Source organism: Podarcis vaucheri, assembly GCF_965113315.1.
Source record: "Podarcis vaucheri genome assembly, chromosome: 9".
Classification (NCBI taxonomy): domain Eukaryota; kingdom Metazoa; phylum Chordata; class Lepidosauria; order Squamata; family Lacertidae; genus Podarcis; species Podarcis vaucheri.
Genome location: NC_138767.1, coordinates 73,275,677 through 73,302,834, shown reverse-complemented (window position 1 = coordinate 73,302,834; position 27,158 = coordinate 73,275,677). Strand labels below are relative to the sequence as shown.

The 27,158-nt window shown below is 43.1% G+C and overlaps 1 protein-coding gene across 13 annotated transcripts in view; it reads right to left on the bottom strand.

Annotated features, from left to right (window-relative positions):
• The window catches only part of KCNIP4 (potassium voltage-gated channel interacting protein 4), a 443,652-nt gene that overhangs the window by 48,279 nt on the left and 368,215 nt on the right, over positions 1 to 27,158 (bottom strand). The window contains exon 2 of one of the 13 annotated variants that reach the window (XM_082237474.1): positions 10,704 to 10,809. The exons of 11 other annotated variants lie outside the window; for them this stretch is intronic. In XM_082237474.1, coding sequence (XP_082093600.1) covers positions 10,704 to 10,809 — 106 coding nt within the window. Of the gene's footprint in view, positions 1 to 2,391; positions 2,639 to 10,703; positions 10,810 to 27,158 lie in introns of those variants that run through there. One more of the 13 variants, XM_082237486.1, reaches the window with a different exon arrangement.

Sequence of the window (27,158 nt, the reverse complement as noted above, 5' to 3'; positions counted from 1 at the left end):
ACTCTTAACCACTACACCACACTGGCTCCAAGACAGTCCAAGACAGCATCCAAGACAGATGGCCATCCATCTTCTGCTTAAAAACCTCCAAGGAAGGAGAGTCCACCACCTTCTGAAGGAGTCTTCCACTATCAAACACTTCTTACCACCAGAAAGCTCTTCCTGATGTTTACTCGGAATCTCCTTTTTTGAAACTTGAATCCATTGGTTTGAGTCCTACCCACTGGAGCAAGAGAAAACATCCAAATCAGAAGAAAAAAAAGAGGTGTTGGAGCTCACCCTTGTTCTCTTAGAATGGCAATGATGACCACCTGAGAGGTGCTGGAGCTAAGACCCTGTGTGCTCCGGCTGAAAAAAAGCCTTGCTCAGTATACTTTTTCAGCACTGCCTTACAATGCAGTTTCATGGGTCTTCCTTTCCCACACCCCTATCCTGGCTTGCTTTTGTCATGTAAAGCTGGTGCAGAGGGCTTCAGGTACAGTAGGTGTCACCCTATTTTTCGCTCCATAAGGCGCACCTGACCATAAGGCGCACCTACTTGAGGAGACTCTTGAGAGTCCCATGGACTGCAAGAAGATCAAACCTATCCATTCTGAAGGAAATCAGCCCTGAGTGCTCACTGGAAGGACAGATCGTGAAGCTGAGGCTCCAATACTTTGGCCACCTCATGAGAAGAGAGGACTCCCTGGAAAAGCCCCTGATGTTGGGAAAGATGGAGGACACAAGGAGAAGGGGACGACAGAGGATGAGATGGTTGGACAGTGTTCTTGAAGCTACCAGCATGAATTTGACCAACTGCAGGAGGCAGTGGATGACAGGAGTGCCTGGCGTGCTCTGGTCCAGGGGGTCACGAAGAGTCGGGCACGACTAAACAACAACAACAACAACAACTTTGGGGGGGAATTCAAGAAAAAAGTATGCGGCTCTTGGGGGCTTTTCCTGTCCCTTCCCCCACCTCCCGCAAAAGCCAGGGATAGCCGCGCAAAGCCTCCTCAGGGCAGCGGGATGAAGGCTCCACGCTGCCCTGCGGAGGCTTCGTGGGCCACCCCAGAGCTGCTCAGGAGCTTGTCAGGGCTGGCAGGGGAAGCCCGGGTTACCCCCCCCCCCAGCCCCAGGGGCCACACATTCACTCCATAAGACACACAGACATTTCCCCTTAGATTTTAAGAGGGGGAAAGTGCGTCTTATGGAGCGAAAAATACGGTATTTCCTCTCTGAAAGTTGCTTCTTCCCCAAAGAAGTAAAAAAAAAACAAAAACAAAAACAAAAAAACCCCCAGGCAAAACTCCCTTTTATCCGTTGGGATGAAAAACAGAGTGGGGGGTGTGTGTGCACAGTTTTGAATAGACAAATTGCTAGGAAAGAAAGGGTTAAACAAATTATCTCCACCCCCCATTGCTTTACATAATAAGAAAGTAAGTGGGGGGGGGGATTTATCACATGAAATTCCTTCCTGAGTAAGCCGTAAGTTAAGAAGCTGGCACATTTATCAGGCAGGAGGGTGTTGTGTACCTTTAACCCTGTTTTGCCTGCTTGATCTGACACCTGAATCACCCCCCCCCCCATCCATAGCTGTCAATGTTTTCCTTTTTTTGAGGGAAATTCCCTTATTCCAAATAGGATTCCTTGCAAGAAAAGGGAAAAGTTGACAGCTATGCCCTAATCCATGATTATCACTTATACCAGGGGTCAGCAAACCTTTTCGGCGGGGGCCGGTCCACTGTCCCTCAGACCTTGTGGGGGGCCAGACTATATTTTGAAAAATAATGAATGAATTCCTATGCCCCACAAACAACCCAGAGATGCATTTTAAATCAAAGCACACATTCTACTCATGTAAAAACACCAGGCAGGCCCCATAAATAACCCAGAGATGCATTTTAAATAAAAGGACACATTCTACTCATGTAAAAACACGCTGATTCCCAGACCGTCTGGGCCGGATCCGGCCCCCGGGCCTTAGTTTGCCTACCCATGACTTATACTGTTGCCCATTCAGTTAATGCCTACCTTTTTCAAGGTTAGACCCTTCTGCGTCCTGTAATGTATTTGAACTCCCAGCTAACTATCATGAACATTTGCTTAATGCTTTTCCATTGAGGAATTCATCCTTGTATAGCTCAGAAATGAATGCACCCTAGAAGTCTTCACATCACAATTGTTGCATCTATTTTTCTTTTCTTATGGTGTGTCCCCCCCCCCAATGCCAGCAATATATAAAATGGAATATAAAATGGAAAAGCATAATTCACAGGATGTATTTTTTAAAAAAAGAACCCAGGGACAAAACATCAATAAATCTGCTACCTTTTGTTTTCAGGTAATGGCTGATTCCTCTATAGAAATGTAATCTGAGCCAAAACAGCAACAAAAACAAGGATAATGACTTACTTGGTATCATGTGGAACAGCATTTCAGCAGACTTTTTGTCCAGTTTAATGAAACCTATTCCCAATTAAAGCAACTCTATTATATCAAATCAACACTTTAGGCCCTCATCCAACTGAATTCCCATTGACAGTAACAGATGATATTCATAACCAACACATTGCCCTGGTTTTAATGGGGCATGGCTTTGTTCTCCTAACGAAATGGTGAAGCTGTCTCAGGTGGGAAGCCACTTGGTCAAATTATCCTCCATTCCTTGCACAAAGAAAATGAAGGCTGCTGCTAAAATTAGGCTAACAAGAGCACCAGGTGTGCGGGGTTGAGTTCCATTGAGATCACAGGTGGGGAAGGGAAGTTTAACCTTTCTTGTCCCAGCTGTGGTCCCAATGTAAAGTGTGTGAGTGTGTGCATAAATGCACAATTTAAGGGAGTCGGCAGGAAGAACCCTGCCATACTTTCCAATGACACACTTAGCATCAGTTTGGCACTAACTTCTAGAGCGCTAATGTCACATTTACTAAAACGCTAATGACTCTGCTATGCTGTGGCACACAAAATTTAAAACGCCACTCTGAAGCTGTGGCAGCAGCCGACAGCAACATCTCTCCAAAGGGCACTTATCTGTCTGTACAATTATCCACCTTTTATACTCGTTTCCACTTTTCCCTGAAAGTTTAATTGACCCCAATCTGCAGCGACTGCAGAAGCCTGGAACTTCTATTTCTCCCCGCTACTTAAGTAAGCATTGACAAACGAGGCTGTGTTTTGCAAGTGGCTTCCTCCAGATCTAGCCCACTCATCTCATGAACATTTACAAAGCTCCTTCGTTTCCACTGCGCAATTAAGCTTCAGTCCTAATCAAATAAGGGACGTGGGTGGCACTGTGGGTTAAACCACAGAGCCTAGGACTTGCCGATCTGAAGGTTGGTGGTTCGAATCCCCGCAACGGGGTGAGCTCCTGTTGCTCGGTCCCTGCTCCTGCCCACCTAGCAGTTTGAAAGCACGTCAAGTGCAAGTAGATAAATAGGTACTGCTCTGGTGGGAAGGTAAAGGGTGTTTCCGTGCGCTGCTCTGGTTCGCCAGAAGCGGCTTAGTCATGCTGGCCACATGACCCGGAAGCTGTATGCCGGCTCCCTCGGCCAATAAAGCGAGATGAGTGCCGCAACCCCAGAGTCAGCCACAACTGGACCTAATGGTTACCTTTACCTTTACCTAATCAAATATATATATATACGTGCAAGGAAGTCCCGCCACACAGGTCAATGGAGCTTATATCCAAGGGACCACAATCAAGTGTTGAGTTAAGACAAGCTTAGGCCTGATGATTTCAGTGACTGAGAGCTAATCTGCATATAATGCACAATCACATAGTAAAAAAATGCTCCTGGGCTGTCCCATTTCAGATTGCAAGTGGGGGGATCACATCCCTCATATTTAAAAATCTCCACATAGAGAGAGTTGGCATGTCAGATAGAAGGTTCTATCTTAGCCGTCTCCCCCATGTGCTAGCTTCCTGAGTACCAGGAGGTTGTTTCATAGGACGGCACTTTTACCTGTCACCCCGGTACGCATATGGTACGCACCAGGAGCAGGTTCACTAAATGATGTATATACACTGGCTCTTATTCTCTGAGGTCAAACTACACATTACACTTAATGTGTAGCCTGCAGCTAAGTATGGGTTTACGTCTTACTCAAAAGAAAGTGCAGAGGACATGATCTAGTTTGGGCTAGCAATGTGTGGGGACGGGAGGTTTCATACTTCCCTCCCCAGCTGAACCCTGTCCCACCCCACCAAAAAAGAGAAACTTCTCTTTCTCTCTGTGATTTTTTTTTTAAAGGCCCTATTTTAAAAAAGTTTCATTGGGGCATAGCTAGGGAATGAGGATTAAAACTTCTCTCCACATGTACTGTGATACCAATTCAGATTCTGCCCAATAACGTTTAACTAAGAAAAGATCACATACGAAGCTACCATCTGGATATTAGATGTAATTCATGCAGAGAATCTAAGGTGTTAGGACTGGAGTGCAAGTCATTTGTGGGCTGCAAATTTCAGTAAATACATTAATATGCATCTCTAAATTTAAATAATTATTATGCACAGCACAGTGAATATTAAGATGTTCTAAATTAAAAATTAAAGGCTTTGTAGAATATGCACAATTCAAATATTTCTCATTTGCATTTGAAAATTAAATCTCCCTTTTCTGATTACAAAGGAAGGAGCAAGCTCCGCTGTTCAGTATTCAAGAGGCTCCAAGCTCCAATTTTCAAGTCATGATAAACAGCCTGTGAAAATTTGCTAGAACCTGCCATGCAAGCTCAATGTCACAGGTAATCCATTTTTTAAACAGACAAGTTTATGCTCCATTAATTTGTAACTTAAAAATTGGTTCCAGAAAGAACTGATTAAGTGGGTTTCCAATTTGCATCCAACAAAATGGCAAATTGGTCCCTGCAAATTCTTTTCCTCAGAAGAAGAGAGTTCTAAATGCTACTATGCAAATCTAAATCGCTGTCATACTTTCAAGGTCCAGTTCCTAAAGTTTGGAGAAGCAGGATGAGTCTGTTTATAATATATATTCTTCCAATGTTGTTGTTATTTAGTCATTTAGTCGTGTCCGACTCTTCATGACCCCATGGACCAGAGCATGCCAGGCACTCCTGTCTTCCACTGCCTCCCACAGTTTGTTCAAACTCATGCTGGTAGCTTCGAGAACACTGTCCAACCATCGCATCCTCTGTTGTTCCCTTCTCCTTGTGCCCTCCATCTTTTCCAACATCAGGGTCTTTTCCAGGGAGTCTTTTCTTCTCATGAGGTAGCCAAAGTATTGGAGCCTCAGCTTCAGGATCTGTCCTTCCAGTGAGCACTCAGGGCTGATTTCCTTCAGAATGGATCGGTTTGATCTTCTTGCAGTCCATGGGACTCTCAAGAGTCTCCTCCAGCACCATAATTCAAAAGCATCAATTCTTTGGCGATCAGCCTTCTTTATGGATTCTTCTAATAGCATCATAAGATATGAACATTGTAGACTAGGATCATTCTCCCAGAACAGTTTAAGAACTAACCCCCTGAGAAAATGGGAGCAGACCCACACCATACTGTAGCCTTCTTAGACTTTACCGACTGGTGGGGTCTGTGTTGCTCCCAGGAGGGAGAAAAGAAGTCAAATGACACCGAGGTTGATTCAGAGAAAGAGTTTCTTCTGCTCTCCGAATAGCAGAAGGCACTTGCGTGGTCAGTTCACAGCAAGTCCAAAGAAATGAGAGATTCCATGCAGTATATATATATCCTCCAGGATATACCCTCTCCCCCCTTCCCCAGGAATCCAGCCACGTAAGCTTATACACGTAAGTTGACATCATAGATGTTCCTGCTCCTGTACTCTTAACCATAAAACCATAAAAGGGTGTTCCTGTTCCTGTTCCTGTATTCCTTATCTTGGGGTAAGAAGGTCACCAACTCTAAGAGTACTCCTGGTGCCGTTCCCGGTGGGCTGAAAAGGTCTGTGCGTCATTGTGGTCAGGATGTAAGATAAGATCCAGATGTGTCATCCCTGCTCCACTTTGGAACTGGCAAGGCCATTCATTAGGCATTATGGACTGATAAAGGAGAGAGCTTTGTTTATACAGCTTTGTTCTTGTTATGCATTTGCTCAAGTGCTCAAGTTAATGGTTTTTAGCTAATGCACCCTTGGAGAAGGATAAATGAGGATTTTGGGGCCCGTTTCAGACTGACTGCACAGTCAGATTTTAGAATGGGAAACCCATTCCTTGAATACATTTGAAGCACATCCAACACACATTTAAACCCTAGCACTTCCCCCAGCGAATCCTGAGAATTGTAGTTTGTTAAGGGTGCCGAGAACTGTAGCTCTGTGAGGGGAAGACCACAGTCCCCAGGATTCGTTGGGGAAAGCATTTGTTTTATATGTGCTTTGAATGTGCTTTAAATGTTTGGTGCACATCTGCCCATTATCTACTGCTACAAACACTATTCTGACTGATCACAACAGGAGCTGTTTGTTCTACATGTATGTTGCTCCTTTGGAGAGTTATGAATGGAGAGCCAACATCTTTGCTCTGGGCTATCTCAAGACTACAGTATATCCTAATGGTGAACTCATTCTCTGAATGTAATAATAATAATAATTTTTTTTATTTATTTCCTGCCCTTTCCAGTTCAGAAAACCGGGCTCAGGGCAGCTAACAACAAATTCAAAACACTTAATTGATGCAACAAAAACAGCATAAAATACAGTATAAAACATGAATAACAATAAATTCAGAATTCAAAAATCAATTTAGGGGGAAAATCCATCCAATAAACATTAGATGATCACCAGGGCTAGCTGGCTAAATTAGTCCTATTTGGGCCAGCGAGGAGACCAGGGGAGAATTAGCTGTGGGATCCCAGAGCGGGTAATCTTCATAAAAAGGGTGAGGGGGAGGGAAGGAAGGGGAATAAAAGATCAGGCTGAGTTCAAATTGAAAGCCAGGAGGAATAGTTCTGTCTTACAGGCCCTGTGGAAGGAAGTTAAATCCTGCAGGGCCCTGGTGTCATGGGACAGAGCATTCCACCAGGTCGGAGCCATCACTGAGAAGGCCCCAGCCCCGGTGGAGGATAGTCTGACTTCTTTAGGGCCCGGGACCCTAAGCCACAAAGCACCTTAAATCTGACCTGATATTCCACCGGGAGCCAGTGCAACTGGTAAAGCACTGGGTGAATATGCTCCCATGGCAGGGACCCCATGAGGAGCCTCGCTGCAGCATTCTGTAGCCAAAACAGCACCATCAATGCGCATGAAGGAAGTATCCACGGGCTTGGGAAAACGCTACCATATGCAAAACCACACAAACTCACATTCCACACACCGAAAACAATTTAAGGTAAACATTTAAATGGGGGGGGGCAGCGTGATGAGGACTGTGCATGCTCAGAATCCACAGAACCCTGGCTGTTGAGAAGGGGAAACATGAAAATCAGAAGTAGAGCGAAGCAGAGTATCCTGGAAGAATTCCAGAATAGGAACATCCCATGCCACAACTATTTTCTCACAGGTCCTACTTGTTCTAATCTAAAGTGTGATGGTGAAGTATTTACCCCACATCCCCAGAGTAAACCAAAGACAACTTGACCCTGGAGTGAAGAGCCATATTTACACTATTACTTCAATCAGACAGCCTCATTGACTAACCTTTCACCCACGTCAGGCTGGTTTGCCAGATGTACTCCTCTTTCTGGCACGCTCAGACCTGGCTATGGTGATGCATGAATTAGTTATATCACAGCTAGATTACCATAACATGCTCTGGGTGGGGCTGCCCTTGAAAGCCCACCCCTGAGATTTCAACTGGTGCAGAATCCCACTGCTAAAATTCTGACTGAGGCAAAGCAGGGGAGGGGGGATGAAGTGGGGGTAGAGGGGCGGGTTGCCCTGGGGGCCACTCAGGGGGGTGACAAGATGGCCCCTCCCTCCCTCCAGCTGTAGAGCAGCCGAGGGTGCACACAGTCAGTATGGGCGCCATTTGCGCGGCATCCATACAGACGTCCGTATGGGCTGCCGCTCTTGCATTGACCGTATGGGCTTCCACGCATGCGCAGTCCATAAGGGACACTGCACATGCACATTCCGTACAGACAACTGTATGGATGGCAAGTGCGAGTGGCAGTCCATATGGAGTGCGCATGTGTGGCATCCCGTACGGAGTGCGCATGCATGGCCGCACATGTGCACCCCGTATGGTCACTGGGCACACGTGTCACCGGGCGGTTTGCCCCGCCCCTTGGCGTCCCGCCCCAGGTGCTGGAGAGGGTTCCTCCACCACTGAGGCCAAGTGCTGGGATCATGCGACCTCATTATTGCACAGGCTGCCCCTTCGTTGCCAAGCACAATTTATGGTGCTGGTTCTAAGCCTTTTACGGCTCGGGACCAAGGTACTTGTGGGACTTTCTCCTCCAATATGAATCTTCCCGTTAAAGTCCACTGATGCAGCCCTCTTGCACTTGCCATTACTTTCTGAGGCACAGTTACAGATAGGTAGCCGTGTTGGTCTGCCATAGTCAAAATAAAAAAAATCCTTCCAGTAGCACCTTAAAGACCAACTAAGTTAGTTCTTGGTATGAGCTTTCGTGTGCATGCACACTTCTTCTTTAAGTTTGGTAATGAGTTGCACTTCAATCTCCCAGGACATTCTATACAAGATCTCAAAGTAGCTGTTTTACTACAAAGGAATTTCAGAAATAGACTGGAAAGAGATTCTGCTGAATTGCAACTCATTACCAAACTTAAAACCATGGAGAGACCTGGTTTGAACAAAGACATTGGATTCTTATCTCATTATACATGACTAAGCCATTTTTCACCTTCTCACCCCTTGCCTTTTCCTGTAAGACCTATTGCAGTCGTTAAGAGTCGTCAACAGGCTCATCTCAGCTATCTGCCAATCTCCCATTCCCACCACCCTTCTGAGTAATACCCCTCCCCACCTTCTCACTATATAGAAGGGTCTGGCAACTTCTGTTTCAGTGTATCTGAAGAAGTGTGCATGCACACGAAAGCTCATACCAAGAACTAACTTAGTTGGTCTTTAAGGTGCTACTGGAAGGAATTTTTTTTTCTCTCTGAGGCACAGTTTGTGACAATGCACAAGAGGCAGGGCTGGTCCACGACGTTTTGCTGCCTGAGGCAAAACAGAAAATGGTGTCCCCACTTGCCGCCCTTCTACTTCGAGGTACAAGATCTACTACGGAAGCCACAAACAGAAAACTCATTCAAATTGTGTCCAAAAGGAAAATGTTACACACAAGAGCTAGACAGGGTGCCAGCCTTTGTCACCTGTTTCGCTTAGTAAATGAATAAATGCTTAAGTCAAGAAAGAACTTAGCATATGAGGTTGAATGTATGTAAATACACCAAAATCTTGAGGAAAAAATTCCTGAAGAAAGAAATTAAATATTGTAGCTTAAGCCAAGAAGGAATGTAACGTATGGACTTGAATGTTTATAAATATATCAAAACCGTGAGAGAGAATTTACTGAAGAAACTTGAGACACTTCATGGGCGAAACAAACTTATCTTCATTGATATCTAACCCTTGAGCGCAACATCGCCGACACTTCATTTGATCAAACTTACCTTTGTAAGTACCTACAGGAACCTGGCTAAAGGAACTTTAAAGACTGAATTTTCCTTTTGGACACAATTTGAATGAGTTTTCTGTTTGTGGCTTCTGTAGTAGATCTTGTACCTGGTTCTCTCAATTTTTGGATTATTAATATAAGATTTACAATGTAGAATGGTTTGGTAGTGGCTACTTGAGGTACAGATCTGTCACCTCTCCCAGTTTCCCCAGCCTGCCATCTGAGGCAACTGCCTCATGGGCCCTGAAAAGAGGCATTTTAAAAATCTATGGTGGCTCCCCAATAACTCTTTACAGTGGTACGTTGATTCTCAAACTTAATCCGTTCCGGAAGTCCGTTCCAAACCCAAAGCATTCCAAAACCAAGGCGCAGTTTCCCGTAGAAAGTAATGCAAAATGGATCAGTCCGTCCCAGACTTTTACAAACAACCCCTAAAACAGCAATTCAACATGAATTTTACTATCTAATGAGACCACTGATCCATAAAATGAAAGCAATAAACAAGGTACTGCAGTCACACAATCAATCAACCAGTAGCTGAACTGGGTTCCACACAGCCGCAAAAACAAACAAAAAAGTCGCAAAAACAAAAACGCAAAATAAATAGCAAAAACAGACAGACTTCAGCGTAACACTCAAAATGGAGCATGTTTGGCTTCCGAAAAAAGTTTGCAAACCAGAACACTTAATTCTGGGTTTGCAGCTTTTGGGTTCCAAGTTGTTCGAGTATCAAGGCATTTGAGAACCAGGGTATCACTGCATTTCCATCCTGCTAGGAGCTAAACACTTTTTATTTACTGCTGCAATTGTAGAGAAGTTTGGTAGCAGTGTGGTCAAGATGACTTTAGACACTATTATGGTTCTCCTCATCAGAGGAAACCTGGTAAGTTTTCAAGCCTTCCCCAAAACACAGTTCATAACCTACTTCTCCAACCATCTGCCAGCTTCGTGAAAGTCATGGAGGCCCATTACTACAGAATCCATCAAGTTAATTCAGTCTTTGAAATGGTATCTTCTCAAACACTCCAAGGTTGTAAAACAGATATCCAGCAGAAGGTTAAATCAAGAGGTTGTTGTTGATTTAAATAAAGTTAGTAAAATCATTTTTTAAATATACCTGATGATGCATGCAAATCTAACCACGAAATGGGAAAAGGAAAAAAAAAACTTGCTTTGAATATCAGGAGATGTTGTTTTGGCAGTTGAACAAGGCAAGAGCTTCATAAGTCGCTCTTTAATGCTGTGTTTGGTACTGCTCTGGGTGTAGAGGAAACCTAGAAGATACATGATCAGGGCTGTTAAAATCTCTTTAAAACAAACTTGCATGCTGCACATCAAACATTTGCATATTGAGGAAGGTAGCACAGGGAGCAAGCAGGCAAACATTCCCAGTCGAGAAACATGGAGGACAACAAAATATCCACCTCTTTGCATTTATACCATGCCCCAGAGGCTTTTGTACAAATTATCTCTTTTTATAAGTGGATCATCGCAGCACAATAAATAAGGAAATGCAAATACTGTTATTAACTCATCTCTGCAGAGAGCCAGATGTCTGGGTGTTTTTTTAAAAAAAGATTAAGTGACAAAATATTGACAGACACCTCTGTAATTGCTTTAATTGCATTGTGATTCAAATATAAAACAAAAAATCCACTTTGTTGTCCCCCATGATGTTTTAAGCTCTACTGCTGAGTTTGCATCAAACTTTAGCACACGTCATTCACACAGGAACTGTGATAACCAGCTGGTACTTTTCCCTTTCCTTGATATGAGCCTACTCTGGGGTTTTTCCTGCATCACTGCATGCTTATAATGACAATTCTTGTTGGAGTTTTCATGTGCAGGGTAAGTCTTAATTGATCGGTTCAGTTGCTATAAACATAAAATGACCATGACTGAAACATGGGAGATGACTACCATGAAGAATGAGAAGGAAGTGGGAACTGTTACTGTAAATTTATGGAGCAAGGCAGACCTCCAGAGTTTGCCATGGGTTTCTAACCGCTATGACACATGCCTACACTGTGCTTGTGAATGCACATATATCTAAAGTGACCTTCCTTGCTGCTGTCATGCTCCTGGCCCCTCCTACTGCTTCTGAAAAAAAAACAAAACACTTTCCAGTGCAGTTAATGGGAGGCTTTTTTCAAATCCTAATTGTGGCATGCAGGGCTTTTTTTCAGCCCAAACTCGTCAGAACTTAGTTCCACATTTATCTGATGAAAACAGGGACGCCCTATTCCAGGGGTCAGCAAACTTTTTCAGCAGGGGGGCTGGTCCACTGTGTTGGGATACTGCCAGGGAGATAAAGTCCATCATGGCCCCAAGCCGTGTGCCGGACGATCCATCGATCTCCCGTAGGCACGCAGTATCAGCAATTAGCGACATGAGTTTCTTCTAGAAATACCTTGCCACATTCCAGGGCTCATGCATGCTCTATCAGCAGATAATGCACAACAAAAGTCGCAATTCAGGAGAGCATTATTTACAAGCTTTATTCAGCGTTGATCAGAACAAAGAAAGACATGACTGTTCTGCGTCAGTGTCTCCGACAGAGAGAGAAACGAAAGCAATAGCAAACTTAAACATCCTGTGAACAGGAAATACACAGGCTGTGACACAAACATCCTGCTCCCTTTTAAGGTGGAACGGAAATATCCCAACACACTGTCCCTCAGACCTTGTGGTGGGCCAGACTATTTTTTTTTGGGGGGGGGGGGATGAACAAATTCCTATGCCCCACAAATAACCCAGAGATGCATTTTAAATAAAAGGACACATTCTACTCATGTAAAAACACGCTGATTCCCAGACCGTCTGCGGGCTGGATTTAGAAGGCAACTGGGCCAGATCCGGCCCCCCGGGCCTTAGTTTGCCTACCCATGCCCTATTCCATAATGATAATTTTACTATTTATACACCACACATCTTACTGGCTTACCCCAGTCACTCTGGGCAGCTTTCAACATATATAAAAACATACAAAACATTAAACTTTTTTTAAAAAAATCTCTATACAGTGGTACTTCTGGATACGAACGGGATCCATTCTGGAGCCCCATTCGCATCCAGAAGCAAACATAATTAGTGACGGCACGTCTGCGCATGCACACGTCGCTTTCGCCGCTGCTGCGCAGGCACGAGATGTCATTTTGAGCGTCTGCGCATGCGCAAGCGGTGAAACCCGGAAGCAACACACTCCATTACTTCCGGGTTGTCACAGAGCACAACTCAAACGCTCTCAACATGAAGCATATTCAACCCAAGGTATGACTGTACAGGATTTCCTTCAGACAGCTTAGGGGTCAGATAACTCCATATCCTCCAACATTTTTTCCACTGAAAACAGGGACATCCTAAGAAAAAGTGGGACATTCCAGGATCATATCAGAAACCATGACAGCTTCTCTAAATCATTTGAAGATGACTCACTAGTGTTCTTTGAATAATGATGAGAAACCGAAAGAAAGTGATGGCAAGGGTGGGACAGTAAGTTAGGTTTTTGTTTTTGTTTTATTTAATATTTTAAAAAGTTTGCTTGTCACTTGATCCTCAGTTGTGTTGTTGGCCCTGAATGGGGGGGGGGGCAGGTGACATTGACTAATGTCACATTGTGTCACTAGTTTGTATATTTTTTCATATCTGTAGTTTACTTTAATCATTGTAGTAATGTGCTCTCACCTCTTTCCCCCCTTACATCCAACTTACATCCCCCTCCTCTGGTCTGGCCTTGATAGTTTCCCCTCAGGCCAATATATTTAAGCAACATTGTTTTGGCAGGTGAATAACCCTTTAAATTGATAGGATTTCCATCTCCCTTCCCCACAATGATAGTAGGAAACAGGATGAGAAATGCAACAATAAATGTTAATGGCTATTGTTCTTAAAAAGCAGAGACATCACCTTGTCAACAAAGGTCTGTATAGTTAAAGCTATGGTTTTCCCAGTAGTGATGTATGGAAGTGAGAGCTGGACCAAAAAGAAGGCTGATCGCCGAAGAATTGATGCTTTTGAATTATGGTGCTGGAGGAGACTCTTGAGAGTCCCATGGACTGCAAGAAGATCAAACCTCTCCATTCTGAAGGAAATCAGCCCTGAGTGCTCACTGGAAGGACAGATCGTGAAGCTGAGGCTCCAATACTTTGGCCACCCCATGAGAAGAGAAGACTCCCTGGACAAGACCCTGATGTTGGGAAAGATGGAGGGCGCAAGGAGAAGGGGACGACAGAGGACAAGATGGTTGGACAGTGTTCTCAAAGCTACCAGCATGAGTTTGACCAAACTGCGGGAGGCAGTGGAAGAAAGGAGTGCCTGACTTGCTCTGGTCCATGGGGTCACGAAGAGTCAGACACGACTAAACGACTAAACAACAACATTTGTCGTCACTTCAATTAAACAGAGTTCAAGGGAATACGCATTTCAGCAGCACACAGAAATGGGTTGCACAATTATAATGGCCTGGTTCGATAAGTTGTCAATCAGTTAGTTATTTTTTCACAGCTGAAGAATGTTGTACCATTAAATATTGCCAGCACTCACGTGAAACCTGATTGGCTCACAAGCTCGTGAACAGGTTGCAGCTGGAGTAGAAGCTCGATTATTGCAAAAATTGTCACCATCCTTAGCACTAAGAAGAGATTGTAGCAGTTGCTGTTGCAGAAGCTGTTACATAAGAAAATCAAAGGTTTCCTTTGATCACACACTGACAAAACTTTATTTGGGGAAAGATAGCATAAAAGAAGAACTCCTAAAACTAGACTTTCGGTCAGTTATGTTTCTAAAATCCATAATTACCTTTTGTCAGAATACAAATCTGTCTTGCCTGTAAAACTTTGCTGCATCTGGAACCAAACACCATTTAACCTTACAATCCTTTTACAGCTGAAAGAAGGGATATTTGCAGTGTCACAGTATGGAGAATGTTTTACTAGATATTGCTAAGCAAGAGAAGGCGAGTGGTGATTTTGGTGGCACCCATGCATTCTCATGAATTGCCTTGTGCTAGCAGAAGCAAAACACCAGAAAATAGAGAAACTTTGAGAGTTGAAGGCGGAACAAATATAAAAGCAAAAGGAGCACATTTATCTTGTGAGAACAGTGAGTCAATCCAAAATCTTAGCTATTCTATTTTCATGCCTCCAGTTTAGAATAATAGTGTAAACTGGTGGTCGTTTTTCATATTTTATGTTGTTTCTATCAAACGATCAAGGACACTGTTTCATTCAACAGTGCAGGAGAAAAGGATGATGTAACATGAATTATGAGATCAAAGTAGTAGCGGTTAGTTCTTTTATTTCAGGGCAAAACACATCTCTCGGTTCTGCACACAACTGTCTTTTTTCCTTCTGCACCCTTTGCCCTCTTCCATTTCATCCTTTCCATTTGTTTGCTCAGTAAAAGCATTTGAACAGACATAATTTACTGTCCCTTTCTCCTTCTATGCCACTGCTTTGAATTATGGCATCTTAGACCACATGTGCAAAAGAATACTGGACCAAGTAGAAAACTTCCTTTGGAATCATTGTGTCTCCTGTGAATTGGATAAGCATTATAAAATAGCTGCTGATGATTGAAGCAGTGAGGGCAAGAAAGCGATTTTTGATAGGAACATTTTTGAGCATGAAAATTGGTCAATACTTCACATATTTCCAGCGAGTTTGAAGTCTGAATTCTCCAGTTTGTAGAAGGTTGTCTCTTTCTTCTGCAGCCTTATGAAATCTGGGGTGCTTTAAGGCATTTTCAGTTGGTGAAAATAATAATTGTTGTATGCGATCACATAATAACATGATGAGCTAAAAGATTTGGTTCAGGAAGATGACTTTGGGTTGCAACAATTAAGATTGCTGTGATTCTTTGGTGAATAGAAATGGCATGTGTCATCTGGAAGAGTATAAAAACAACATTGGTTGGGATGTGCTTTCTTGTAGCCTCCTCCTCATTTTTGAGGCTGCCCCATGCACATTTATATTTCAATAAAGTCCTATCTTTTCACTTGGATGCTACTTATTTTTATTTTGCATTTCTGTGAGGGTAACTGCTAGTCTAGGAACCATGGGCATAGCCAAGATTTATGTTGCGGGGTCAGGGTTTATGTTGTGGGGGCAGAACCGAGCCATCTGTGATGGAATTGGTCATTTAGTTAAGTATTTATTATTTATTTACTTGATGGAGGGGCAGCTGTTATATGACAAACATGCCCATAATCAAATGAATCGTCATTCAGTTATCAGATCAGGGATAGGTAGTAATACGCAAATATGTCAGTTTTGATTTCTCTCACTTTTTCATCTTCTTCAACCTTAAATTCAGTTCTCTACATTTCTACATCAGCTTGTAGATATTTTTTTTAACAGAAGTCCTCATGAAAATCCATCACCATTTTTTGTGATTTTCTCCTACTGTACATATTTTTACAGAAACAATTCTCCCTAATATAATGGGTTGTTGTAGGTGTTACTGTTAATTAATGTTCACTTTTAGCCACTTAACGCTGAATTTTGTGTACATTACTTGGCTGGAGAACTGATTGCAAAATTCAGATAAGCACAAATTTCGAAGGATAACTGTTTCAGTTCACATAGTTTTGGGAAATGTGAAATTTATAAGTAATTTTTATCTTGTGAATGCCTACAGAAAGAACGTAGTTGGTCAAGGGAGTCATGGACTCAAAAAGGGTGAAAGGACAACTGGAAATTATTTATGTATGCAACAACAGCGGCAAGAATGTTACTAGCGCAAGCTTGGAAGACAGAAGAAACCCCAAACAAAAGAACGATGGCAAGAGAAACTCATGGAATATGCAGAATTAGCAAAATTAACAGATAAATTACATGAAAGGGAGAACAAAGACTTTAAAAGAGAATGGGAACCATTTACAATGTATATGAAGAGACAACATGAAGAGTTGGATTCATTGGCGGGGTTAGATTAAACATTCACAAATGTACAGTGGTGCCTCGCAAGACGAAATTAATCCGTTCTGCTAGTCTCTTCGTCTAGCGGTTTTTTCGTCTTGCGAAGCAATCCTATTAGCGGATTAGCGCTATTAGCGGTTTAGCGGCTATTAAAGGCTTAGCGGCTATTAAAGGCTTAGCGGATTAGCGGCTAAAAGGCTATTAGCGGCTTAGCGGCTTAGAAAAAGGGGGAAAGCAAAAAAAAAATCGGAACACTCGCAAGACGTTTTCATCTTGCAAAGCAAGCCCATAGGGAAAATCGTCTTGCGAAGCAGCTCAAAAACGGAAAACCCTTTTGTCTAGCGGGTTTTCTGTCTTGCGAGGCATTCGTCTTGCGGGGCACCACTGTATATAATAATAAAAAATAGATGTAAATGTATTAGGAATTAATTGGGGAAATAATACGCAGGATGAATAAATTGAAAGTAAAACAAAGTGGAAGTATGAGGGAAGTCCAGGGGAGGGAGGCAGGAAAAAACGGAAAATTGTTAGAGAGATATTTCATAAAGGGTGTATATATCGAAAAACCAATAAAAACTAGAAGGGGGGGGGACCTCTGATGTATAGGATTTAACCACCAGTCTAATTCACCCAAACAACAAAGTAGAGTCAGTTCCTCTGTAGTTCTTCTTCCTCTGCCCACATCATGAGTTTACTTGGGGAAAAGAACTCAGCTGCCTCAACCTAAGCAGATCCTTGGAAACTGAACAGTACTAATTCTCAAAGAAGCTACCTCCTTTGGCTTAATTTTACCAAAGCAGCATCTGCCAAGGAATGGATCACACCAGAATTAACAGCACTCAGGTAGAGAGAGGAAGTCCAACTGTCCAATTCCCATACCACATCATTTTAAATCCTCCCCAATTGCTCTGGTGTGGCACTATGTCAAGAACATTGAGGAAGGATACGTTGTTGTTGTTGTTGTTGTTGTTGTTGTTGTTGTTGTTGTTGTTGTTGTTAAATATATGAACTACCTTACACCCATCACCTCCTGGCAAATAGAAGGAAAAGAAATGGAGGCAGTGAGAGATCTTACTTTCTTGGGCTCCATGATCACTGCAGATGGTGACAGCAGCCATGAAATTAAAAGACGCCTGCTTCTTGGGAGAAAAGCAATGACAAACCTAGGCAGCATCCTAAAAAGTAGAGACATCGCCTTGGCAACAAAGGTCCGTATAGTAAAAACTATGGTTTTCCCAGTAGTGATGTATGGAAGTGAGAGCTGGACCATAAAGAAGGCTGATCGCCGAAGAATTGATGCTTTTGAATTATGGTGCTGGAGGAGACTCTTGAGAGTCCCATGGACTGCAAGAAGATCAAACCTCTCCATTCTTAAGGAAATCAGCCCTGAGTGCTCACTGGAAGGACAGATCGTGAAGCTGAGGCTCCAATACTTTGGCCACCTCATGAGAAGAGAAGACTCCCTGGAAAAGACCCTGATGTTGGGAAAGATGGAGGACACAAGGAGAAGGGGACGACAGAGGATGAGATGGTTGGACAGTGTTCTCGAAGCTACCAGCATGAGTTTGACCAAACTGCGGGAGGCAGTGGAGGACAGAAGTGCCTGGCATGCTCTGGTCCAGGGGGTGACGAAGAGTCAGACACGACTAAACGACTAAACAACAACACCTTACACCAAAGTCTCCTGGAGACTGGCTCTGAATATATTTTGTGGCCCACACTGAAAATTCAAATTGGATACAGTGGTACCTCTAGTTATGGACTTGATCCATTTCAGGGTGCTGTTTGCACCCCAAAAAATTCGTAACTAGAGCGCTGCTTTTGCACATGCGCATGGCGCAATAGAGCATTTCTGCGCATGCGCAGAACAGGCAGAACACTTCTGCGCACGCATGCGCGGCGAAACCTGGAAATATACACATCCAGTAGTGAATGTTAGAATGATGTTGGATAGAATTTAAGTGGTTATCAGCTGTAATGATTAAGATAATTGGGGGGGAGAAAGAAAGGTGTAAAATTAAGTGAAAATTAAGGGCGAGGATTTGCTGAATGAATAATTTGAATTGGAATACAAAAAGGGGAGGTATGAGGAGGTCTGAGAAGTAAGTTAAAAGAAAATAAGTGAATGAAATTATATGTGTTTTTATTTTTGTATTTTTGTATTTTGCTTTTTTTGTATAATCTCTGAAAAGTTAATAATTTAATAATTTTTTTTTTTTTAAAAAGGAAATATACACATCCAGGTTTCCCATGTTTGCAAGCGGAAAAGACATGACATCAACCTAACGCAACGCGAAGTATGACTGGAATGTTTTTGAAACTTAAAATTTATGAAATAAGAAATCTCTTTCTATTCACTTTGGAACATTAAAAAAAACAACCACCTGTTTCCTGAAACCTTCATATTATGAGCAAAATAATGGAATGACTAGCCTGTTACATCTCGAATAAGCCCCAAATATCCATTTTCTTCTGTCTTGGAATGTCTTTTTTATTTTATTTTTAAAACTATTTTATTAAAAGTACCTGGTATCATCTCATAACAACAAAAGTTAAATGTATTCATGGTGTTATCTTAGCTCTGGAAATTCCTTTTAATGCCAGCATTGTTCAAAAGCATCCCAAGAAAGCATTTAATCTGTTTTACTTGGGTGCTTGGTATTGCAGAAGCTTGAAAATATTAATTGACAACAATAACAAAAAGTGTTAAATCATTGTATACAGTAAGCCACAGGAAAATTTGATTTAACCATTGTATTCAAGAACTGGGAAACAGCTGGTGTGACCATTTGTGTGCGAATGCATGTGAATAATAAGCCAAACACAAATAAATCAAAACAGCTGTGGTCTAAACCACAGAGCCTAGGGCTTGCCAATCCGAAGTTTAGGAGTTCGAATCCCCCCAACGGGGTGAGCTCCTGTTGCTCGGTCCCAGCTCCTGCCAACCTAGCAGTTCGAAATACGTCAAAGTGCAAGTAGATAAATAGGCACCGCTCTGGCGGGAAGGTAAATGGTGTTTCCGTGTGCTGCTCTGGTTTCGCCAGACGCGGCTTAGTCATCGGCCACATGACCCGGAAAAACTGTTTGCGGACAAATATTGACTCTCTCGGCCAGTAAAGCAAGATGAGCACCGCAACCCCAGAGTTGTCCATGACTGGATTTAACTGTCCTCTACCTTTTTTTTTTAAGGGTGGAAAAATGCATTTGGGAGGTAGTCCAACTGACAATAATCAAATTAAGAAACAAAAGTCAGTGTTTTTTTGTTTTGGTAGAATGCTGTCCATTTTTTAAATTGTAGAACATTAGCATAAAAATATGAGGTTGTTTTTCAGTACAGTGGTACCTCGGGTTAAGTACTTAAATCGTTCTGGAGGTCCATTCTTAACCTGAAACTGTTCTTAACCTGAAGCACCACTTTAGTTAATGGGGCCTCCTGCTGCCGCCGTGCCGCCGGAGCACGATTTCTGTTCTTATCCTGAAGCAAAGTTCTTAACCTGAAGCACTATTTCTGGGTTAGCGGAGTCTGTAACCTGAAGCGTATGTGACCTGAAGCGTATGTAACCCAAGGTACCACTGTATTATAAACCCTTATATGAAAACTTGCAGTTTAATCATTGCATAACCTATTCTGTAAATGTTTCAGTCTGCCTTTCTGGAGGGTGGTGGAAATCAAATGTGTATTGCCAGATACAGTTGGAAGGGACCCTAAAGGCCATCAAATCCAACTCCTTCTCAACTAAAACATCCATGAGAGATGGCCCCCCCCCAACCTCTGCTTAAAAACCTCCAAGGAAGGAGAGTCCTCAACTTCCAAGGGAGACTATTACACTGTCAACAGTTTACTGTCAGAAAGTTTTCCCATATGTTTAGTCGGAATCACCTTTTTTGTAACTTGTAACTGAGTACCAACAGGTGTGGCTCTGTGTGTTCAGATGTTCTCGGCAGCTAAGAATGAACTTGCTGTTCACTACAAGTCTGGACAAATAAAAAGGTTTTAAACCTTTATTGAGAGCATACTATAAATGGAGAATACCTCTCTAGTCACCAGCACCTGCCTCAAATATCCATCTGAATATTGAAAACAAAACTTCCATAGTTCTGCTCCTATAATTCACCCAAGTGAGGGAAAAATGACGCCAATCATTATTCCCAAATAACAAATAAGCCTACTTGTTTTAATATCAGCAAGATTGTTAGCTGCTTCACTGAGCTGAATTAATAAATTCCGTGGATAAAGAAACCCACATTCTCTAATTTTGATTTGGAATGCTGTTCTGAGATACTGCCACCATCCATCACGGTCAGTATGTAATTTTGAAGTTGATGACTTGTAAATTTTGAGTGACATTCTAACCACTAATAATAATAATACTTTTACTACATTTATTTGAGCATTGGCTTAGGCCAGGCTTCTTCAACCTCGGCCCTCCAGATGTTTTGAGACTACAATTCCCACCATCCCTGACCACTGGTCCTCCTAGCTAGGGATCATGGGAATTGTAGGCCAAAAACATGTGGAGGGCCGAGGTTGAGGAAGCCTGGCTTAGGGTAACCCCACAGATGATGTCATACAGGTAAAGGTGGAGCTTGCACGAAAGGGAGGGGCTTTTGCAAAGCTCTCTTCATACGGTTCCCAAAGTGCCCAACAAGAATGTCTATGTCAATGTGTGGGAGGTGATTCTGCTTAGTGCCAGGCTTAGTGCCATGAAGAGATTGGGGGAGTCAGTGCCACTGCCATGGCTGCCACCTGGCTGCCTAAAGAAGAAGCAGAACCACCCTCCCTCCTTTTCGAAGGAGAGGCGGCAATGTGTCAAAGGCTGCTTTGCCACTTTAAGAAAGCCCCACGCCTCCATTGAAAGCCTTGAAGGCAGCTCTGGTTAGGGAAGTTTTTAATATTTGATGTTTTTTGTGCTTTTAATTCTGTTGGGAGCAGCTCAAGAGTGGCTGGGGAAGCCCAGCCAGATGGGCAGAGTATAAATAGAGTGGTACTCCGGGTTACAAACACCTCGGGTTGCAGACACTTTGGGTTACAGACTCCGCTAACCTGGAAGTAGTACCTCGGGTTAGGAACTTTACCTCAGGATGAGAACAGAAATCGTGCGCTGGCGGTCCAGTGGCAGCGGGATGCCCCATTAGCTAAAGAGGTACCTCAGTTTAAGAACAGTTTCAGGTTAAGAACGGACCTCTGAAATGAATTAAGTTCTTAACCAGAGGTACCATTATTATTATTATTATTATTATTATTATTATTATTATTATTATTATTGAAGCACTTGCCTGCAAAGCCCATACCACCCAATTTTCCTCAGATGAAAATAGAGACATTTCCCACTCCCCACAACTGACCCCCCTCAACCCCTCCATTTTTTGGTCACACCCCAGCAGAGCATTTCCTATCAGAAGAAGGGCAATTGTCACCACAGCTACACCAATGGGGCATGGCACACACACCCTCCACCGTCCTGAGGAAAGCCCTTAATACCATTTTATTTTATTCTTTGATAGATTTACAAAAAGAAGAACACACACTAATAAATAAATTTTAGAAAGGAGCAAGATTAGACATGGATGCACAAAGATTTTTAATTTTTTTAAAAATCAAGACTCCTTGCACTCTGCTCTGCTTCCCCTTTCTCCCTGGCCAGAATGGTGCATGTTCTGGTTACCTCTCACTTGGACTACCGCAATGCGCTGTATGTGGGGCTACCTTTGAAGGTGTCCCGGAAACTACAACTAATCCAGAATGCGGCAGCTAGACTGGTGACTGGGAGCGGCTGCCGAGACCATATAACACCGGTCTTGAAAGACCTAAACTGGCTCCCAGTACGTTTCCAAGCACAAGTGTTGGTGCTCACCTTTAAAGTCCTAAATGGCCTCAGTCCAGTATACCTGAAGGAGCATCTCCACCCCCATCGTTCTACCCGGACACTGAGGTCCAGCTCCGAGGGCCTTCTGGTGGTTCCCTCACTGCGAGAAGCCAAGTTACCGGGAACCAGGCAGAGGGCCTTCTCGGTAGTGGCACCCGCCCTGTGGAACGCCCTCCCACCAGATGTCAAAGAGAAAAATAACTACCAAACTTTTAGAAGACATCTGAAGGCAGCCCTGTTTAGGGAAGCTTTTAATGTTTAATAGGTTATTGTATTTTAGTGTTTTGTTGGAAGCTGCCCAGAGTGGCTGGGGAAACCCAGCCAGATAGGCGGGGTATAAATTTATTATTATTATTATTATTATTATTATTATTATTATCATCATCATCATCATCATCATCATCATCATCATCATCTGCCTCCTGCCTCCCCCTCAGAGCCAGCGCTTCACACGGAGCTGGGCCTCACTGGCTGCAAGCTCTCTTCTTCCTCACCTGTTCTTCAGCAGCTGCTACAAGCTGCCCAAGGGAGGAGGCTGGCAGCAGCAGCCATGGAGAGGCAATGCAATGCTCCCTTCATGGCCACTGCTGTCACTCGGGACAAGCGCTGGCTCAACCTCTTCCCTGATTTCAGTGGTGGCAGCACTGGCAGGGACATTCCAGGATCAAATCAGAAGCCAGGATTCTGGGATTGATCCTGGAAAATCGGGACCCTTGGAAGGTATGAAAGCCAACTGAAAGAGGCCCCACTGCTTTAAAGGATAGGAGAGATTGCCTCAAAGGAATACCTCACAAAGCTGCTGAGGGGATTTTGACAGGTGGACACTGTCAAATCTGGATCCCATGGAACAAAAAAAGACTTTTAGAAGACTCCTGTGAACAAAAAAAGAGAGTTCCTACTCCTGGAAGGACAGATCGTGAAGCTGAGGCTCCAATACTTTGGCCACCTCATGAGAAGAGAAGACTCCCTGGAAAAGAACCTGGTGTTGGGAAAGATGGAGGGCACAAGGAGAAGGGGACAACAGAGGACGAGATGGTTGGACAGTGTTCTCGAAGCTACCAGCATGAGTTTGACCAAAGTGTGGGAGGCAGTGGAAGACAGGAGTGCCTGGCATGCTCTGGTCCATGGGGTCACGAAGAGTCGGACACGAGTAAACGACTAAACAACAACTCCTGTGTCTGGCACCCCAGCTGCAATTTTCAGGAATTTTAGAGCTTGAATGAACATGGAAAGTCTTTAATACAACATGTTAAAATTAAGGGTTTCCCCCTTAATTGAACCATTGCAATGGTTCTTCTGCAATATAAATAGCAAATTGCCTAAAAAGGCACAGGTCGTTTCGATTGATTGCAATTTAATATGGACTCCATACAAAGCCGAACCCTTCAGACTTGCTGAGAAACTTTTCTTACTTCCAAAATCTTGAAATGTCCCTCTTGCATAACTGCAAAGTAAAAAAGTTTCTTCCTCTCACCATATCAGCAAGTTGAGAAATGAAGTATTTGGTGCAGGAGGTAGCAGAATGCTGACAGAGGGACTACAACAACAGGTCAAAGATCAAGCCTGAAGTCATCCTTTTATCAACACCTTACCACGTATTATTCACACACAGCGGAGGCTTCAAAGAGGGCCGTGGAATTAATTAGAATTTATCATCCATAACGTAGTGGAAAGTTCCTGACCCAGGGGTTTCGACAGATTTATTTCATATCGCCCTGACTCTTGGCAGACGTTTTCCATGACACATCCTTCGAGGAGGTTACATTTAGATGGCCTTAAATTACAGATGAGATTATGAGTAGTGACAAAACAGACAGATCTATGGTGTCACATTTTATTGCCTTGTCAGTTTTAATGAAATGAACACTGTTCATTAGCTTTCTGGAAATTAAAAAATACTCCAGATTAAAATAGAGATAAAAGATGCCCCTCTCTTAAAATAAATACATAACTTAGAAGGCTTCACAGGTAGCCTAACAAATCCTCACAATTAAAGTAGTGCAGGTAAAAGCCAATTGTGAACAGACTTAATTTAAAGAAGAATGATGGCATCATAGCTTTGAAGGGGCATCTAATCCAATCTTTGCTCGGTACAGGAACCATTGCCATGAGGACATTTTCTGATACCATTTCAGGAGTGCATTGGAATCAAATGAGCAAAAAATAATAAACTGCTGCAGTTTTAACTTTGAATATTTGCACTGGTTAAAACTGGTGTGCACCAACTGATTTGCTAATGATCTAGTTGATGCCCTGAATAAACACATGAAAAGTTACAGCCTTGAAACAATGTGCAGGCAGGTCCTATTGCACCTATGTCCTGCTTGTGAGCTTCTTCTAACCACTGTGGGAACAGAATGCTGGACTAGATAGGCCTTTGGTCTGATCCAACAAGGCTGTTTTTACTTTTTTATGTTCTTAAAAATACCTCTTGGCATGTGGTTTTGGTGGCAGAAGGTCACCTCTTCCCTTACACCCTAATAGCTGGTGTTGGTGAACATTATGTTTGGACCAGCACAGAATATCTAGGCTCAAAATAGAGGGTTCACAGGCAGCTGTTGTGTGCAAGGATCTCAGCCTCGGCCCAGTATACCTGAAGGAGCGTCTCCAACCCCCAACTGAGGTCCAGCTCCAAGGGCGTTTTGAAGTTTCCCTCACTGCAAGAAGTGAGGTTACAGGGGACCAGGCAGAGCGCCTTCTTGGGAGTGGCTCCTGCCCTGTGGAACGCCCTCCCATCAGATGTCAAGGAAAGAATCCACTGTCTGACTTTTAGAAGACATCTGAAGGCAACCCTGTTTAGGGAAGTTTTAAATGTTTGGTGTTTTTAATATTATGTTGGGATCCGCCCAGAGTTAAATTATTATTATTATTATTATTAGTAGTAGTAGTAGTAGTAGTAGTATACCCTTATTGGTACAGTGGTACCTCGCAAGACAAATGCCTTGCAAGACGAAAAACGCGCAAGACGAAAGAGTTTTCCGTTTTTTGAGTCGTTCCACAAGACGAATTTCCCTATGGGCTTGCTTCGCAAGACGAAACATCTTGCGAGTTCTTGTGAGTTTGTTTCCTTTTTCTTAAAGCCGCTAAGCTGTTAATAGCTGCTAAGACTCTAAGCCGCTAATAGCCGCTAAGCCACTAAGCCGCTAATAGCCGTGCTTCGCAAGATGAAGAAACCGCAAGATGAAGAGACTCGCGGAACGGATTAATTTTGTCTTGTGAGGCACCACTGTATGTTGTTGTTTAGTCGCTTAGTCGTGTCCGACTCTTCGTGACCGCATGCATCAGAGCACACCAGGCACTCCTGTCTTCCACTGCCTCCCGCAGTTTGGTCAAACTCATGCTGGCAGCTTCGAGAACACTGTCCAACCATCTCATCCTCTGTCGTCCGCTTCTCCTTGTGTCCTCCATCTTTCCCAACACCAGGGTCTTTTCCAGGGAGTCTTCTCTTCTCATGAGGTGGCCAAAGTACTGGAGCCTCAGCTTCAGGATCTGTCCTTCCAGTGAGCACTCAGGGCTGATTTCCTTCAGAATGGAGAGGTTTGATCTTCTTGCAGTCCACGGGACTCTCAAGAGTCTCCTCCAGCACCATAATTCAAAAGCCTCAATTCTTCGGCGATCAGCCTTCTTTATGGTCCAGCTCTCACTTCCATACATCACTACTGGGAAAACCATAGCTTTAACCCTTATTGGTATAAATTTGTATAAATAAAGTTTAGGGTTGCAACTTTATTCAGCTTTATTTGCCAGCTTCCCAGATGCATGGGCCTATGAAGGCACCAGGCATTTCTTGCAGCCCAACTGCACCTCCAGCTGAGCCAATTATCTTCCAGCAATGCCAGCACTGTGTTATCCCACTTGGCTGGCCATTAGGGATGGCATTTTACCAAAGTTTGTGAAATAACTTACGAGAAGATAGAAATATGCCCAAAATGAGGGGCGATTTAGTGTTTTATGAAGATTAGACATCCCAAAAGCATCACCCTGGAGTCACACAGCCTTTTGATTTATAACCAAAATAATAAAAGAGCCAATGATTTCAAATGTCAAGCTCGTGTCTTTTATGCTGAATTGAAAGTCCAATATCAAAAGTTCACATTATATTTTACCCCAATCATAAAAATGTCTCTGCTACATTACTCCCAGTAGATTTGTTACTGAGGTCTCCTAGCAATCACTGGTCTTTTCTGCTGGTTGGCAGACACTGTGATAATCTGATGTAAAACACTAGCAATGTATAGTTATCAATCGCTAATAAATTTGCAAAGTACCTTACCATTTTTTAACTTCTTTAGCTGTAGGTGTACTTTTATTTCACTAATTATATTTGGATATTTATATCTCACTCTTTAACTTGACAAGGATTAATTATGGATGGCAACTTGCTCAAGATTATTGCCCATGGGTTAGGAGATAGAACAACTTAGATCTACAAGGCTGGACCACCTGTAAGCCATACTGAGACTCTTGCCTCAAGGGGCAAATTGGGAAGAGCAGCGAATGTGCATACCCACCGACTGTTGTCTAGTTTTCTAGGAATGCCATGGGTCTTCAACAACGCTCTCCTATGGTGGTGGGTCACCCAAGCCCTTTTTTGAGGAAGGGTTCTCAAAGTCTGACAGTTCAGGACTCTTAGACTTTAATCAATACAGTGGTACCTCGGGTTACAGACGCTTCAGGTTACAGACTCTGCTAACCCAAAAATAGTACCTCAGGTTAAGAACTTTGCTTCAGGATGAGAACAGAAATTGTGTGGGGGGCAACTGGGAGGCCCCATTAGCTAGAGTGGTACCTCAGGTTAAGAACAGTTTCAGGTTATGTTATGTACTGAGTTGACTAGGA